The sequence below is a fragment of the Hippocampus comes genome, unplaced genomic scaffold, assembly GCF_001891065.2.
Source record: "Hippocampus comes isolate QL1 unplaced genomic scaffold, H_comes_QL1_v1.1 scaffold174, whole genome shotgun sequence".
Lineage (NCBI taxonomy): Eukaryota > Metazoa > Chordata > Actinopteri > Syngnathiformes > Syngnathidae > Hippocampus > Hippocampus comes.
Window position 1 is genome coordinate 6,338,606 of NW_017805983.1, and position 18,431 is coordinate 6,357,036.

An 18,431-nucleotide genomic window follows, 5' to 3' on the forward strand; every position below is an offset into this window, starting at 1 on the left:
TTTTTTTTTTAAATGTGGGTCAAATATGGCTCATGAAAGATGTGGCTTAGTTGAGGTTGAATTAAGGCTGATATCAGGAACCTGTTCTGGCCCGGCGTCGGGCCGGAGTAGGGCCGGATATGGTTATACAATGCGGCTCAGATCCGGGCCGAATGCGGCCCGGATCATGGATGCCAGACCCGGGCCACTGCAGGACCGTCATTCATTGCGGTATGTGGGCCGAGTGTCGTGCCGTGTCCGCGCCAGAGCTGGGCCAGACCAATTTTGCTGACTGGGTTGCTCCGGCCTTCCAGCGTGGAGTTTGCATGTTCTCCCAGTGTCTGCGTGTGTTTTCTCCGGTTTCCTCCCGCATTCCAAAAACATGCATGGCAGATTAATGGAACACTCGAAATTGTCCCTAGGTGTGAGTGTAAGCGCAGATGGTTGTGAGCCCAGTTAATGTCCCAAAATTTTCAGCTTTGTGTAGGTCAGGAGCCTACAAGGAATAGTCATATAAAGAAATTAATTCATAACAATTGCTGCATTGATAGATAACTGCACACTGACATTGGAGATGCTGTTGAAACTGATTTTGAAATGGCATTGCAATTGAAAATGTAATCTTTAGGCTTGAGTAAAACACATTGTCCACATTTAGCCAAATACAAATGTATCAATGTGTCAGAAAATATCTTTATTCGGCTCTTAAACAAGCAGGTTTTCAATTGGAGGAAAAGTCACATAGAAAGAACTAAAGTTGTCTTAACAATTTAACGCAATCATATTCACAATGAAGTGCAAGAGTTGAAGAAAAAAAAACTGATTCCAAAATGCCAAGAATCAAAATACAGATCTGAGCTAAGCTTGACCAATTGCAAAGACAAACACATATTGTTGATACAATCAAGCAGTCTATCACATTTTTGGCAAGGCTTTCTGTTGTTCAAAAGTCAAATTCCCACTCGTGTGAACGCACACATTACTTCAGGATGGTGACAAAGTCTGACAATCTCCGAATTCAGCATCAACGCAAAAACAGCCTGCAAAGGGAAACACAAACCTTCCAGTTCTTCAGTGCAAAAACATCTTATAGAACGATGCAAAAAAAAAAAAAAAAGTGTAAAATTAAATTAACATTAGTACTTTATATATTCTGGAAAGAAATGAAGAAAGTCATTTTAATGCTGTAACTAGGGTACATTTGACTTTCATGACAAATTGCTTGTTTTTGAATTTATGCTCTCATTTTGTCGTGACACAGTAGGTTGTTGAACTTGCCAGCCACATGAGGTACACGTGCAAAATCCAGTCAGAACCAATAAAAGAACTACTTCAACAATTCAACCTTGACAAAAAGGTCACCATGCTTGTCTTTCACACTGACCAAGATGGAGTATTCCTGTCACAAAACTTAAGGAGCCACTGTTAAGCGAAGCAATGCAAGCCGCCCAGTGTATTACGCCGCACTGTAGTACCAAAGTATTAGAACCAAATGAATGATGCAGTGCAGTTGCACACTTCAAACAACCACAAGACTCACAACATTCTCTCATAGCATTATCATATTTGTAGAGGCAGAATTTTTATTTTGCAGGGGTACCCATGTTGTGGCATTTTTGTTTACATTTTATCAGTCCAACATAAGGAAAACTATTTATCGTAAAAATAAAAAAAAAAACAGAAACTGCTCATTTAACTGGTCAAACGCCAGCCACGATTTCAGAGGGTGTGTCTGCCAAACAGAAATCATGAAAATCACTCGTGCAATGCATTCTAACAAAAAATGAAGCTTTCTGTACTTGGACCAACTCTCTGGCTGTGTTCACACTTTTAGTCCCGAATGCTGGTCCAGACCAAAGTTTAGGGGTGGGAGTGATTATGAAACCTGTTACGCACATTTGTACACAGGCCTTTCCCACACCTTGGACCAAAAGGGGGGGGGGGATCAGTTTGCTAGGCTGAATACATTTATTTTACATTTGGCTAATTTGACGAGCTGGGACATCACACACAAAAAAGCTTCCAAAACGTATTTCTACATAGCACCGCTGCAAGGGCAAGTGTGAACACAGCCTCAAGTTCAAAGGGCAACAATTCAACTTGTTGCAGGACTTCAGAGTGACAGTCTCAAAATGGAATGATGGTGGTCTGTTAAGGCCACTCCGTGTCTCGCAGATTCCAAATGTACAGTGACTGCGGTCGTAGCCTTTTCGCTCAACACCCAACAATCCCAGCAGGACGATCAATTTGACTGAAATTCACTGAAGAGTAGCACCTCGAGGACTAAGAACTCTTCATGTATTGGCTACACCTGGGTCTAAGCTAGTGGGGGGTTCGACTCCATGTCGATATCCTCCACCTTGTTCTCAGATGTCAGCTTCTCCCCAGTTTTCTGGGTAGTCCCATTTGCGTGCACATCTTTGTCCGGTACTTGAGTAAAATCAGTCCTTGGAATCTTTTCTTCCCTCTCCGATGACAGGCAAGGTGAGTGTTTTGAAGTCTTCGTGGGCGTTTGAGCAGGCGAGCTCATTTGGCCGGAGGCTGTGTCACCGCCAGTCTTTCCACCCGGCTGACCACCGCTCACGTCTGCAGCGGAGCCGTTGCGTCGCATTAACGAGTCGTCTTCTCTCTTCTTTTTCGGCGGCTTCTCTGTGTTCTCATCTCTATCCGTTATCATGACGATGTCCGCTTCCTGGATGTGATCCTGTGAGACGTTTGTAGCTTTGGACTTGATGTCCGCCCCCGGCTCGGTTTCGACGCTCGCAGTGTCAGGAGTGGGCGACTGATCCATTTCATCAATGTCATCAGCTGAGTCAGTGCTGTTGCCGAAACTGTTGTTATTGGACTCCGAATTGCCATTCCCAACTGTCATTTGCTCTGCTTTTGGGTGCGGCGACGTCTCAGGCTGTTTGACTTTGTCTCCATTTGTTTCCGTTTGTTTCTGCGCCTTGCCAGCATTATCCAGGTCCCCCTCTTTAAAGTGAACCCCTTTTTCTCCATCTTTACTTTTAGCCCTTGAGTGGTCGTCATCCTTACCTTCTCCATTGCCAATAGCTTCAGAGCGTTTCTCTGCCTTCCTGAATTGTTTCTGAATCTTTCTGGGACACCACACAAATTTATCCTTTGGCTCAAAGTGAAGGTAGGCAAAGCGCACTAGCTCTTGGCGCTTTTGTTTATCCAGAACCGCAAACAGAAAATAGTCTAGCACGCTGCGTTTAACACTGCTGAGGTTCTTCTTGACCAACGTCTCTTCGAGGAAGAAGTGCACCAGCGGAGCCTGATAGTGCTCGAAGCCCAGCTCTCCGAGGCTCTTCAGGATGCGTGTGATGCGCAGGTTGTTGTGCATGTTCCTAATGGAGAAGAGACAGTTGAAAGTGAAACGGCCAGCCTGAGAGTTCTTTTGAAGCTGGTTACCGACATGACAGTGTTAGAGGGTTTACCGCTCAAGGTTCCCAAAGCGCTCTTTCCAATTCTCTGCTCGTGTCACCTCACCAATCTCTTTGTTAATCAGGCGGATGCCATAGAAGCCCAGCATGAGTTCATAGGACTCCACTAGTCTCCTTTTGGCATCCTCGTTTCTCTTAAAGGCCTGGGGAGAAAAAAAACAAAAACAAAAAAAAAAAAAACAACAACTTGAGTAACACTTAAAGTGGCACAAAAGTGTCAACTACGAGACACTCACCTCAATCTCCTTCTTGGTGAGTTCAGAAGCCATGTAGTTGACCCCTGGTTCACGAAGAGGAAACAGCCTGATGAAAGCAGAAAGAAGATAGACACTTGTGCTCAACAATGATGAATGCATGCTTGAAGTCGCCACATGCTTTTTATATGAAAAACTATTTAAGTGTGCCCAATTCCTGTTTCTTACTAAATGGATTGGAAGAAAATCTAGACCAAAATTGCAGTTGTTACAGTAAGGTAAGCGACATCAAATAAGGCTGGTATCGGCACCAACACCTGGTATCATTACTCGCCCATCCCTACTAATTACCAATAAAAACAAAAATAAGCACATACCACTGAATGTATGAGTGGACTCTCTCCAGCCTTTTGTAGTCATTTTTCCATTCTTTGAGGAAGGATTCAATGTAGACCTCTGTCACGTCAGCAAATCACATGTCAGTGTCTCACAACTTTTCACCAGAACATTGTGGTTTAATGTAAGTACCATACCATCGGGTGCAGAGGGGAATTTATTGAGGTAGAATTGCAAGTTGTTCATTTTGTCTTCTGAGCACTCGTCATCTGCAAGATTCTGTGACAGAGGAACAGAATCGCACAACTTGAACCCAACACAAAGTCAAATGATGGGAGTGTGACTGTTCAGCACTTACAGGGTACCCTCTTCTGTAGTTCTGCATGTCCTTTGCTGCCCTCATGTTTCTGGGCGGGTGATGCCGCTGTGAAATTACATGGCAGTGAATAAACCTACATCAAACATTTAACCAACATTTTTAGAGATAAACAGAGCAAATGTATAATGGTCACTTTGTGATTGATTAGTGCACAAATCAATATTTACAATATTGTGTGTGGGTTTGGCAAAACAACTATAAGAAAGAAGAATTAAACAGCAAAACACAGTAGGATATCTGGAGCACATTTCACTCTTGGGGCCCAGCTCATAATATGGGATGATGATTTTCTTTGCAGTTTTTTTTTTTTTTTTTTTTTTTAAACACACATTACAACATAAGACCAAGCTAATGATGGTCAAACATCCCACCACCTCCAAAACGGCCAAATTTGAATTACAGCTATTGTATCAGACAAACAACTAACAAAGTACGACAAAATATTGAAAATCTGTTCAGAATAAATACGGGGATTACTGTTTGCGGGTTTAAGACAACTTTACAATGTTAAACACGCACAACCAGGAAAAGTTTGTTTGTCAATTTGTGGAGTAAACAGTGTGACTGAGGAATTGAAACGAAGTCCTAGCACAAGCCAGTTGATCAATTTAAAAGAACATTTGAAAACATGCTGCACAGATGGTGTGTGTGTGTGGGGGGTACAGTATATGCTGCACGGATTTTACTCACACTGGCCAGGACAAGATGTGAGGTGGACGACCTCTTTGGAGGCACAACTACGGCGATTTCCGCATTGATCAACTAGGCCAGGTTTTAAGGAGGACACACTTGTCCCAAGGTGTCCTCCTGCAGCGCTTAATCTTATTAAATGGACTCTCACACCAATTTAACTAACTTTGTATTGCAGCAACATTAGGTGTTAAATGTTGCCCACTGAACATCCATGGCATCCTGGAAATGGTATTTACCCATCTGTGGCTCTTTCTCAAGGTTTTTCACCAGATGGTTTTATTAGTTTTTCCGTGCTCTCCTATGGGGAATGTTGTTAATATTTGTCAACCGTGGGCTTGTGGAGCCTTTTGAGACTCTTCTGATTAAGGGCTATATAAATAAATTTGACTTCACTTGACATAATGTCAAATTGTGTATATAGGGAGGAAAAAAATGGGTATGTGAGATATATGTGAATAAAAAAAACATTTTATTCAGCTTGTATGCAGTCAACTTCCACTACCCGTAAGGAATGGGGACCCAGGCTACTGGTAAATTGTGAAAATCTGCAGATAATTGACAGACATTGAAATGCATTGGAGATGTTTTTTTTTCCAACAACCCCTCAAAAACGCATTGGGTTTCGCATTCAAACGCATTCAAATAATTTTGACAAACATTCAATATATTCCAAGTAGGAAAAAAAATGGGGATATAGGGTCAAGAAAAACCGGGGTGAAAAAAAAGAGTAAATTATCAAAGAAAAATAAATTTGTATTGACACCAGGTGTGTGTTTAGGTTTCAATGGAATACATAAAGAGACATTATGAATATGTACCGGGAGCCTATATATTTTGGATTGCACTTCTACATGCACAGTGTATTTGGTAAAAGCGGAGGGGTAGGCTAAAAATAATAATAAAAAAAGATTTAAACTACTTCCTACTTTTACGCTGTACCGGCATTAGGGTGTTTCAATAGGAGACTTTTTTATTGTAGCATTTGGGGGGTGGGGGGTCATAATGGGGGGGGGTCAAAATTCTCCACTTAATTTTCGAGTCACGGCTGTTACGCATGACGTTTTTTTTCGTTTACAGCATAGCCATGTCGAACAAATGTCGCCACATGCATCTAAAAAAGAAAAAACGCTCACCGACCCAAGGGAGCAGAAAAAGTAAGCTAGCCTCAGTGGCCAGCTAGCCTAGCTATCAAGCTAGCAGCTAATATTTGCGCTGAACCAAACGCAGCAACAGCAACGTCTCGCCAAATCACCAGAATTAATCCAACGGTCTCACAACGACAAGTAAACCAAGCTTCAAGTTTAGGCAAGCACTTACCGACACTAAAGTCCGCGACCGTCGAGGTTGACCATCTCCGGCCGGCTCCTCTCCATCACTCTCGGTGTCCCACGTCGAGTCGTACTCGCACACACAATCGTCCTCCATAATTCCCAAAACGACAAAAGCCTCCTAAAGCTAGCCGAGCTTGCTTTCCGACAGAAATGCGCATGGACCCAACTACACCGACACGTTCACTCAGGTTAGCCGAGGACAGCTGAGGGCAGCCTCTCTTCGCAGGCCACCATCGTCTCTCACTCTCTCTTTCCCTCGAAGGGGCGATGATGACGCCTGCCCTCAGGTGCTCCAGTGGGCGTTTTTATCGTCACAGCGCCCACTCACAAGATTAATTCACCGTTTGCCATTTAAATGTTCTCCCGTGAATTTAATCCTTATTAAGGTTGGGGGGGGGGGGCGAGGGAGAAGGAAGAAAAGTGTGTTTATCTCGATGTGGTGGACATACATTGTTTGTGCGTAACATTTCAAAGATGAATCTTTTGACATGAAACCAGCATTATCAGATTCCAGTGATTTATCATTTTCCTGTGACAAATGAAATACTTTAAAAGCAGTGACAATGCACCAATCGCTGGCCAACGTCTTAATGTAAAGTCACTGGGGATCCAGATTTTTTTTTAGAATCCGACTGTCAAACTTTCAGAACTTTCTTAATCTGCATCCTGTGTTCATCATTGAAATCTTGCTCAACAACAACAATGTTGGTCACGAAAAATCTATCTGCCTGTATGCTACTGTCAGTGGTTCTCAAACTTTACATCAAGTACCACTTCAAGACCACGTGCCAAAATGACAACAGTAAATTACAGCCGCTCGTAGGCCCAAGTGTTCATCAAAGATTATGCACAGTTACAACATTAACGTTCAAAATATAAGATGTACTTCAATTAAGATTCAACCGAATGTAAATACAGTACATGTATGAAAACAAACAGTTTTAATAGATTGAATGCAAATGTAATGCACTTAAAAGTTAAGTACAACTGAATTTAACAAACTCACAATTTGAACATTGTATTCTGCAGGGTTTTTTATTTTATTTTTTGCATACGGAAGGGGTCACCAACGTGGTGCCCGGGGATACCAGGTAATCCTAAGGGCCTGTTCTAAAAATAGCTCACTGTGAGTTTCTAGAAATGTTGTAGAAGTGATTATTTGAAAATATGAACACTGGTCGCGATTTAATGAAATAAAGTGTTGCGAGTTAATACTTCTCAGTTTCCTGATTGTTGCGAGCAATCACTACCATTATCAGTGGGTTCACGTAAATTAATATAATGATTTTTAACAATAGCTATAGCAATAACAGTATAAAGGTAATTTGAGAAAATTGTTATTTCAGAGTTGTGAGGTCTTTGTCAAGAATATAATGCAAGACCTCTAGACGAAAGGCAGATGTTCTGCCCCTGTGATTATGTTCACACAATACCTCATGCTATTTATTTCTGTAAAATACATTACAGTTTAAGTAGCCCTGAGTTTCATCATTCTAATCCAGAGCGTTAATGTAGTAGCTTCATTTCCCCCTGACAATGCCAAATAAAAAAAGTCTTCTTGTAAATTGTTACATAACCATGCTAATCGGTGGACAGACCAAAAATTGAATTAGAATTGGAAATACATTTCGTTTCATAATCATCCATTATAAAACCCACTGAAGTGAGAAAACTATACAAAGTCCGAGCAAAGAGCAATTATGAGCACAACTAAACTGAAATCGTCTCATGCTAAGAGCAAAGAAAGCACAATTGTTGCACTGGTATCACATTGGTCACTGGTGCTAAAATTAGCATGAAACAAAAAATAAAGTATTAAAAATTATGGTAAAAGGTCTTGGCGGCACGGTAATAGACTGGTTAGCACATCCGCCTCACAGTGTAGAGGTGCAGGGTTCGATTCCGGTTCTGGCCTTACTGTGTGGAGTTTGTATGTTCTCCCCATGTCTGCGTGGGTTTTCTCCGGCGACTCCGTTTTTCAAAAACATTCACGGCAGGTTGATAAAGCACTCCATGTTGTCCCTAAGTGTGAATGTGAGCGCGAATGCTTGTTAGTCTATGTATGCCCTGCGATTGGCTGGCAACCAGTTCAGGGTGTACCCTGCCTACTGCCCGAAGATAGATGGGTTAGGTTCCACCACGCCTGCGACCCTCGTGAGGATAAGCAGATTAGAAAATGGATGCATCGATGGATGGATGGATGGTAAAGAAATCTGCTCTGGGGGCGGCACAGTAGTCAATGGGTGAGCACGTCGGCCTCACAGTGCAGAGGTGTAGGGTTCAATTCCGGCTGGGGCCTCCCACATTCCCAAAAACATGCATGCCAGATTAATGGAACACTCCAAATTTTCCCAAGGTGTAATTGTGAGCGCGAATGGATTGTTTGTCTATGTGTGCCCTGCGATTAGCTGGCAACCAGTTCAGGGTGTAACCTGCCTACTGCCCGAAGACAACTGGGATAGGCTCCAGCCTGCCCCCCGACCCTTGTGAGGAAAAAGCGGATTAGAAAATGGAAGGATGGATGGTCTGCTCTGTATTTCCTTGATGTATGCATGCATTCACCAAGGTACAAAAGGCACAGATTAAATGGTTTGAACAAACGATGGACCCTTGCTGTCCAGAGCTCGACAGGAACTGGTAGGATGCATTTAAACAATCTAGAATTATAAATAGAATCACGTATCATGACAGGAGATTCAGTGTTGGCGGCCATCGGTGAGAGTTTCTATTTTTAGTCTGAGTTGCTGTGGAAACTGAAGGGCTCGGCATTCAGGGTAACTATTTAGTGTTGCTGCTTTATCACTTGTGCTGTTTACTCGTTTGTTCATATGCAGTAAGATGAAACAGGTTACAGAGAGTCCAGTTGGATTGTGCTGATTGGAGTTTAGTGACAAATGTTGACATTTTACTGTCTGAGAGTCCTTCCTGTTATGAATGCTGACTGAAGCCAAATGGTTGGCAGGTAGGGACATTTTGACCATCGTAGTAGTGGGGGGGGGCAGGGGGGGTTACTCACAAGGCTCATTACATGACTCCTGGGGCCTGGCCCCCCTGGTCAACCGGGCACCACCCACCCCAGCCCCCATCTTCATCTTCCTTCCTTGGGCCTCGACCATCCTCATTTCTAGTTGTTGTGGGTCACTGGCTATCACTTGAGCTTCCAGGTGGTGTCTTGCCCCCACATCGGGGCCCCCTTTCTCCCATGGGGACGTGCAGTGGGTGGGGGTTGGTTTTGGGGCTGACTATAGTTGGTCCTGTGTTCCCTTCTCAGGGAATGGTCAGGACACCTTGGGTGGGGCTGGTGGATTGCTTGGGTCCCTGGGCTAGTGTGGCATTCTGTTGACCGGTTCTCGTCACAGTGGCTGTCCAGGCCCATGCTTCCAAATTCAAATGATACAGAAATCAAACCCCCACTCCACACACAACACACATGGACACACTCTGTACATAATCCCGTCTATAGAAGACTTCATAAATCAAAGTACTAAATGCTACAACCCAAAAAATTCAACCCCAAGTTAGCAGGGAAAAAACATGATGATCGCAGCAAAACAAAGTCCGGAGTCTACAGAAACAATTTATTTTATCGATTGAAATAAAGGTGCAACCACACAGGTTGGGAATCATTCATCATGCAGCAAAATAATTCCCCGAAAAAACACACGGTGAAAACAGCAATGGAGTTGATCAGCGGCAATAGAAATTTTTAGATCGGCCAAGCTAATCTTCAACGCTGGAGAGCAAGCGTTTCACCCGCTGAAGAGATTCGAGAGTGTCCACCCCAAGAAAACCTGAAAGAGGCTGTGGGGAAAGCATCACAAAGGAAGAATGCCAAGGTTTGGTGATGCAATCGGCTCGCAGGCTTGGATGCACGTTACATGACACCAAGCATTTGCAACAGAAATCTTTTTCACTTTTATATGTTCTTAAATGACCTTGGTCAAAGAAATGTTGCCATTTTTTTGATCAGAGATGCAAGTAAACTTGTCTAGATTTTTATTTTCTACTGACACCCAATCTACCTGCATTTTTTCCTCGAGCTCCTCTGGTTTTCAAAATAATAACAAAAGTAATATATCATGAATTTAATATGCGATATACTAATACAGTGACATTTATGAATTAAGGGTTAGGTTCAGCAACAGGTGTATTTTTTTCTGAAACGTCGCACCTATAAATTACAACAGATGGTAACATTTTATAGGTCAAACTTAAAAAAAAGCAGATTAAAAATATCTCAAAAACCTGATGTCCTAGAAAAAAAGCCAAGGCACTACTGAAATCAGCGTCAAAAATAATTTCGGGACACACAAAGCCATCTCTTATGGTATCTCTTAGAGGCTAGATTGGACTGTGTAGGTGTAGTTCATTTGGAGTATGCCCTATCCACCTCTGGGGTCAGACACGAACAGGGAATAGTACAGGTGCGTGGATACAAGTATGTGGTGTGTGTGTGTGTGTGTGTGTGTGTGTGTGTGTGTGTGTGTGTGTGTGTGTGTGTGTGTGTGTGTGTGTTTTGTGGTTCAGAGACAATTAATTACTGCAGCACTGAACACATCAGATAATGGTGGCGTAGCATTTCAGACGGCCCAATTAACTGCAGTGCAACAGGTAGTGAACAGTTACCCAAAATACATTGCGCTCTTCACATATGAGGGAAATATAATGACGTAACTCTAGCTGTTACTATAGAGACACCAAATATATAACAACAATCAACATCCACATTTGGAACCTTTCTAACATTTACAATGCTTTTTTGTTCACCCCCCCCCCCACCACCGCCCTCCAAAAAAGCCAATCTTTTGTTGCAAGTAAGTACTCAATATATGTTATGTCAGAACAGGAAATAAAATCTGATCTCCTCTCAGATCAAACCCAAACATTTATACTGCTAAAATACAGGAATTGGCTTCTCTCTTCCAATACCTTTGGACGAGAGTGTAATGCCTAGAAGTGTGTAATATTGTCGTTTTGTTTTGAATGAGAGCAAAAAAGTAAAATGACGTTTGCAGCCTCAAACTCACTGCACCCGCGCTTACTTTTGACACAAGTAACCATGGAAACCAATATCCGAAAGAATAGATCTCTACAGAAGCAACGAATGGAGCGTTGCATGTGTTTATGCTTTCATTTCTCGAATGCACATCCACAGCGAGACGGAGTGTGCCGTGTTCGTGAGTATACCTGAAAATGTGTTACATTTTATGACGGCATTACAAAGCAAACCTTTCTTTGTTTGCATTAGTCGCACGTACGGTTCGTGTTCTTCGCAAAATGTGTCAATTCAGTGCGTGCTTGTTGCAGCCCTTCTGACAATCCAAGGCAGAGTTCGAACGAGGGAGATGCTCCAGTACCTGTCCATGGTGCTGGACGGCGACTCCCGTTTCTCACGATGGGAGGGTGGACTTGTTGCACTCACACACACGCACGACGCACACACGCACGCACATGGATACGGTACTGGGGGCTTGTTTGCGCATGCGAAGAGGAAATCTGGGGCCACTTGGCTCTGCCCGTGCAGGAGATTATCAATTGCTTCCCTCCTTACGTCTTGAACCGTACACCGGGTATCTTCTGGCGCAACAGGCTGATGTGAAGAGCAGCAGGCTGCCACCTGTAAGTCCGCTGCAGACTTTGCACGCCAGCGCCGAGGATGAAGAAACAAAACGTCCGGACGTTGTCGCTCATCCTCTGCATGCTCTCCTACTTGCTGGTGGGCGCCGCCGTGTTCGACGCACTCGAGTCGGAGAAGGAGAGCGCCCGTAGGCGCGTTTTGGAGCAGAAGCGCAACGAGATGAAAAAGAAGTACTGCTTCTCCGAGGAAGTGTACCGCGACATCGAGCGGGTGGTACTGCAGGCGGAGCCCCATCGAGCCGGTAGACAGTGGAAATTCGCTGGTTCTTTTTACTTCGCTATTACAGTCATCACCACCATTGGTAAGATGTAATTCACGTTTGAATAATACTGTACATTGCTATGGCATTGTCACCTGCAGCGTCACGTGACGAGAAACTGCCTTTATAAAAACGAGGTTCACTTGCAGCTGATATTTATTGAGGATAAGTTGTTTTTGTGGGTGTAGTTTGCACTTGTGTACAAATGTCCTGCAACATATACAGTGGCCAGTTCCGATTGTTTGGTTTGTCTTATTTCAGGGGTGTCAAACTATTTTTTTTTGGTCACAGGCCATATCGTAGGCCATTACGACGAAACTCTAACAACATGATTGCCTCATATTACGTATACAAAACAAACCGGTGAAAAACTTGTTTTGAATTCAGACCACAGTAACGGTTTGTTCTAATTCTATTGCATTCATTTTAAAAGGAGGATTGGTAAAAAAAACAAGAGATATTTCAGTGAAGTAGAAGTGCAATGACTGATTGATGAATCAGCAACAAATCATTGTCAAATTAATCATATTTCATAATCAATTAAACGTTAAAATGGTCAAAATCCTCTCAGAATGTCAGCTTCTCAACACTTTGTATTCTCCAATGTTGGTAGTCCTCCAGGAAAGCAGACTGGAGGACTGCTACTATATAGACGAAATTCTTTATACACATTGGCCTAAATATTACATTTATTTACATATTAGTGTTACTACATACTCCTGCTGCATCTTGTGTTGGATCAAAATACTCTATTTTGGAAAATAATGATCAACATTTTCTGACATGTTCTCGAAAAAAAAAAAACAAAGAACTGAATTATAATTATTGTCCATTTTCTGCACTGTCAATTTCATACAATGTTTTGAATGGTTGAAATTCATGTTCTGTTCATCCAATTCATCAAATTAGTCCAATGAATAGATTCAAATAATCATGGGTTTCAAGTGAAGACATTTTGCAATCTTGGTATTCCAGCAAAAAACATGAAGTCAATGCAGACATTTTCCTTTTTGTGGGCCACATAAAATGATGTGGCATGGCCGCATCTGGCCCCCGTTCTGTGAGTTTGACTCCCAGTGCTTTATTTGGTGTATGAGAGAGGGAACATCTATTGTCAGTTTAATGCAGTATAGTTTACACAGCTGCAAACTACGTTAATCCCCCCCCCAAAAAAAAAACATTGCCAAAGCATTTAACCCTGCTTGAGCCATTTCGTACTTTTGTGCATTAACTGTGTTTCAAAACATACTCCGTACACCCACGACCAAAACTGACATGACCACAACTGCCTCTCATTTGAAGGTTATGGTCACGCGGCACCAGGCACAGACGCAGGAAAGGTCTTCTGCATGTTCTACGCAGTACTGGGCATTCCTCTGACTTTGGTCATGTTCCAGAGCCTGGGAGAGAGGATGAACACATTTGTGCGCTATCTCCTCCAGAAGACCAAACAGTGCCTGGGCTTTAAACACACAGAGGTGTCCATGGAGAACATGGTTCTCGTGGGATTCTTGTCCTGTATTGGAACCCTGTGTGTGGGGGCTGCCGCTTTTGCTCACTTTGAGGGATGGAGCTTCTTCCATGCTTACTACTACTGTTTCATCACCCTCACTACGATTGGCTTTGGAGACTTTGTGGCCTTGCAGAAAAAGGAGGACCTCCAGGAGAAAACCCTCTATGTGGTTTTTAGCTTCATGTACATCCTGGTAGGACTTACAGTTATCGGAGCCTTCCTGAACCTGGTGGTGCTCCGTTTCCTCACCATGAACAGTGAAGATGAGAGACGAGATGCTCAACAAAGGGCATCCCTCAAGAGGGACCGAGGCCTTCTGGATGGGGCCTTGAGCCTCCATCTCATGGGTGAGCGCAGCAGAAACGACTGCGATGAAAGGAGTAGACACAACATGCAGGCGTACAGTCACAGCCAGAGTCCTCTCTTTGTGCCCATGGAGGAGGGAACGAGTCGCACCAACCTCATCAGCTCGTCGGCCGACAACCATGAGCGGGGGAGAAGCCCCTGCAACCACAGCCCGCATTTGCAGGTGACGCCAGCCGCGCGCAAGGCCGAGTCAAGCCTCAGCTCGCTCTGCTCCTGTGTGTGTTACCGTTTGGGCTTTTGTGACAGCCCCATTGTGGCCCACAGCCAATGCAAAAGCTGCCATGTCAGCTCTGTCACCTACAACTCTGTCTCCTATAGGATCCACAGCAGCTCCAGGGACAATACTGGACACTCTTCCCCTGAAAGCACACACTCACCGGGACAGAGCTTCCAGGAGTTCCCTCGAACAAGGAGAATGTCAGTGTGAAGAACAAGTATTTTGTTTTGTTTTTTTTGAATGGTCAGTGAAGCGCTTTTGCTTATGAAAGTATTTTCTTTGGTTCAGCACACGACTGTCAAAAGATGCTGTTGGCACGTTTTCCAAGTGCATGCTCAGTAGAATGTATGGCACACAATGTGGATGCATGAGTGCTTCTGTAAGAAATGTCTTTGGATCCACATTTAAAACTGAAATGTTTTTGTCTCACTGTAGCATGCCGCCAAAATACAAGAAAAAAAAAGCTCTCTGCATGATGCAGTATGCCTTCTCCGGGTACACCACAGCGCACTACACCCACAGTAAGAAACATAATGTATCTCTGACAGTGTCACAACCTTAAGCATGTTCTAATTGTAACCTACTATTTAAGACTTGATTTGCTCTTGAATTGATGGTATTAGCTTGTGCCGAATCGTTGGCGGGTGAGTGCATACTTTTAAATCGAAAAGGCCTTAATGAACTTTGACCCAGCATCTCAAAAGCTGTGGCTTCTTGCTCAGTGAGTTTAATACATCTTTGTAATACATATCAAGAATGCTAGCATTAATACACTTGAATGTAAACACTGGTTTATACTTTCATGGATGCAGTCGAGACCCGATGCAACATGTAGCATGGGACAGACAGCCTCCAAAGATAGTGGAAAATGGATTAGTGGGATGTTGTTGAATTGAGATTTGATGTGACTCTTGTAATATTGTTTTATTAAACAAAACAACAACAAAATTGTCTTTTTTTCTACTGCGCAAATGGTTGTTCATCTATGTATAATGTGCCCTGCAATTGGCTGGCAACCATTTCAGGGTGTACCTCACCTACTGCCCGAAGTCAGCTGGCGTAGGCTCCGGCACGCCAGCGGCCATTGTGAGGATAAACGAAGCAGATGATTGATGGATAAATTCTTCCAAAGAATCAATCCTCGGATATATTGAAAAATGAAAATTTGAAGAACTTGGTTGCATTTCAGAAAAATGAGACACTGCTTGCATTTTTTGACCGAAATGTCCATAATGGGGTCTCATAATAATGCCCCCTGAACTTAAAACACTGAGTACAACGTGTCTGCCAAGAATCGAACTCAAACCTCAGAAATGTGAGGCAGAAGTGCTAACCTCTAGTTTGGCATGCTATGTGAAATTAAACAATGTTTACCGTTTATCTTGTTAGGAGTTAGCTGATGTTTATTCTCACGAGGAAACGAGTCAATTGGTCACACAGTACCCCAGTCCATGAGGTAATATTGATGCTAAGGTGCTACTGAATACCTTACTGGCTGGAAGCCTATTGAACATGCTCACTCCTTTACGCAGACGATTTCCAAGTATTTGCATTCAAAGCAGTCAGGAAATGTAATTTCTATGAATGTATTTTACATGCTGCGATTGGCTGGCAACCAGTTCAGGGTCCGCGTGGGTACTCCGGTTTTCTCTCACATTCCAAAAACATGAACACCTCGGTGTGAGTGTGAGCGCGGATGGTTGTTCGTCTCTGTGTGCCCTGCGGTTGGCTGGCAACTGGCTCAGGGTGTCCCCCCCAACTGCCCGAAGACACCTGGAATAGGCTCCAGCACCCCCGACGACCCTTGTGAGGATAAGCGGGTCGGAAAATGAACGAATGAACGAATGAATTAACCCATGACCAAGGATAACTTTGACAAGGGCGCCTTCTAGAGGGAAGAACTCTCATTGGGAATGTTTGAGGAAGGTGAAGTTATAAACCTCACCGATAGAGGTCCACAATTACCCACGTAAACAATGCTCAATCAGCTTAAGCGTTTGCGCGCGCACACACACACACGCACACGCACACACACACACACACACTTTTTCTGAACGTCAGTGTGATGTTGACTGGCAATTTATTGCAGTTTAAATTGGCATGTGGTAAAAATACTAATAGGATATTAATACTACTAATGCTAGTAATAATGATCATACTAAAACTCGGGAGGCAAGGTGGTGGACTAGTTGGTACATCCACCTCACAGTGTAGATAGAGGTGCAGTGTTCGATTCCAGCTCTGGCCTTCCTGTGAATTTGCATGGTTTTCTCCAGGTACTCGGGTTACCTCCCACATTCCAAAAACAGGTGTGGCAGATTAATGGAACACTCGAAATTGTCCCTTAGTGTGACTGTGAGTGTGAATGATTGTTCGTCTATATGTGCCCTGCGACTAGCTGGCAACCAGTTCAGGGTATACCCGCCTACTGCCCGAAGTCAAGTGGGATAGGCTCCAGCATGCCCGCGACCCTCCTGGAGACAAGTAGATTAGAAAACGTATGTCTGTATGCTAAAAGTTGCAACAATGTGATGCAAAGTTTAAACCAATTAACATGCTTTAGACGCACAACTTCCAGGATTAAAAAGGGAAATAGCATTTGAATTTTAATACCAGGGAAAAAAAACATTTGCCTGTCAACAAATGCTATCAACAAATCATAAAAGCAAACACTCGGCCAAACTAAAGTAGACACAATATCGGCAGCTATTAAATTTTCCAAATTTCTTTTAGACCCCCTTTGTGGCCCAGCTGCGGAGCTACATAAAAATTAAAACGTTGGTCGGAGATGCCAGTCAGCCAAAAGAGGGGAGCAGAGGGAAGTCGTTGGGTGGGAGTGGGACTGGGTGCATTGTCCTCTACTTATTTTTCATAGTACAGTAAATGGGTATTGCCTTGCATTTGAATCGTTTCTATTTTAAGAGTTAATATACTGTATTATTTACCCATTTTTTTTCCCAACCATACACCCCCTCCGGGATTCCCTGTAACCTTTAGCATCTGCTTGTTTTGCGGATGAGCCGGCCCAGCTTGGAGATAAAAAGCTTGGGAAGCACTCTTATAGAGGATACATGGTCTCCCTGTGCTTGTTGGGCTAACTCTTGATACTCTGGTTTTCCTTCCTCATTGGAAATGAACTGCAAGTCAGGCAAAGGAGCTGCTTTCCCGACAGGGATGGCAGAAACATGAAATTCAGACATACACTGGAGCTTGGGGCAAAATAGCACCTGCGAAGCAGTTCAGGGTGTTTGGTGTGTTGAACAAGGAAACCACATTGACCACAATGGAAGGTGAGAATTCTCACACTGAACTACAAAGACGTCTGTAAGGTGTTGATCTTCACGAGGACGGATGAGCAGACAGCATTTATTACAAAGACCATTTAGTCATAATAGTTTTGTTAATTTCAGCCGGCCGCCAAAAGACCGATCACATAGTTGAGACGCCCTGCCGTCAGCTTCACGTGGTGACCCGTGGTAATGACATGGCATCAGATTGTGCCATCGCTGCTGGCTTGTCACATGGCCAACCGTTCGATTTGTTCACAGATGCAATATGTCCATGTTGGCTGAGTATTAAAAGAAGCCAGGAGAGCTGCTACTTGCCAGCAAAGTTTTTTTTCCTTTCTTTTTTTTTTTCCGCTTTCTCTCTCTTGTGTCTCACTCTGATGATTCCCACCACAGGGAGTATTTGAAGAAGAAACAGACTTTCATGGTGATCAAACATCAAGTGTTCTCTGGAGTAATTGAACATTGTGACACTTTCATTCTCTTCTGCTTGATTTACGGCTGTCTAACTATAGAACACATTTGTGTCGCTTTTTGGTTACATATCTTACAAACATTGCTTTGTACATGACTGTACTTTTTGATGCAAGCCATCCTATTGATGGCCAGCGTTGCACAAAAAGGCGCTCATTACAGTGTGGATGGTTTTCAAGGTATGCTTCAAGGTTTTCAGAGACGCCCCATTGTTCCTGCTTAGGTATCAGCAGCTCTTCCGTGTTGCGTGCAGTACACTTTTACATTGTTACACTTCACTGAAAGATGTTAAGTACAGTACAACCCTCAAAACATGAAG

General features: G+C 43.4%; 2 protein-coding genes across 3 annotated transcripts; one reads left to right on the forward strand and one right to left on the reverse strand.

Annotated features, from left to right (window-relative positions):
* Positions 1-652: 652 nt before the first annotated feature.
* On the reverse strand, positions 653-6,646 carry ogfr (opioid growth factor receptor). The gene is made up of 7 exons (XM_019891333.1): positions 6,345-6,646; positions 4,314-4,379; positions 4,153-4,234; positions 3,997-4,075; positions 3,662-3,728; positions 3,420-3,568; positions 653-3,329 (listed from the first exon to the last, which is right to left on the reverse strand). The coding sequence occupies exons 1-7, from the start codon at positions 6,450-6,452 to the stop codon at positions 2,297-2,299; spliced, it is 1,584 nt and encodes a 527-aa protein (XP_019746892.1). The 5' UTR covers positions 6,453-6,646; the 3' UTR covers positions 653-2,296.
* Positions 6,647-11,248: 4,602 nt separating this feature from the next.
* Positions 11,249-15,288, forward strand: kcnk15 (potassium channel, subfamily K, member 15). 2 transcript variants are annotated; one of them, XM_019891343.1, is made up of 3 exons: positions 11,249-12,297; positions 13,558-14,297; positions 14,453-15,288. In XM_019891343.1, exons 1-3 carry the CDS (start codon positions 12,015-12,017, stop codon positions 14,495-14,497), a joined length of 1,068 nt encoding a protein of 355 aa, XP_019746902.1. In that variant the 5' UTR covers positions 11,249-12,014; the 3' UTR covers positions 14,498-15,288. The 2 variants fall into 2 exon arrangements, with proteins under 2 accessions (XP_019746902.1, XP_019746901.1); XM_019891342.1 differs by having other exon boundaries at positions 11,251-12,297; positions 13,558-15,288.
* The last annotated feature ends 3,143 nt before the right edge of the window (positions 15,289-18,431 follow it).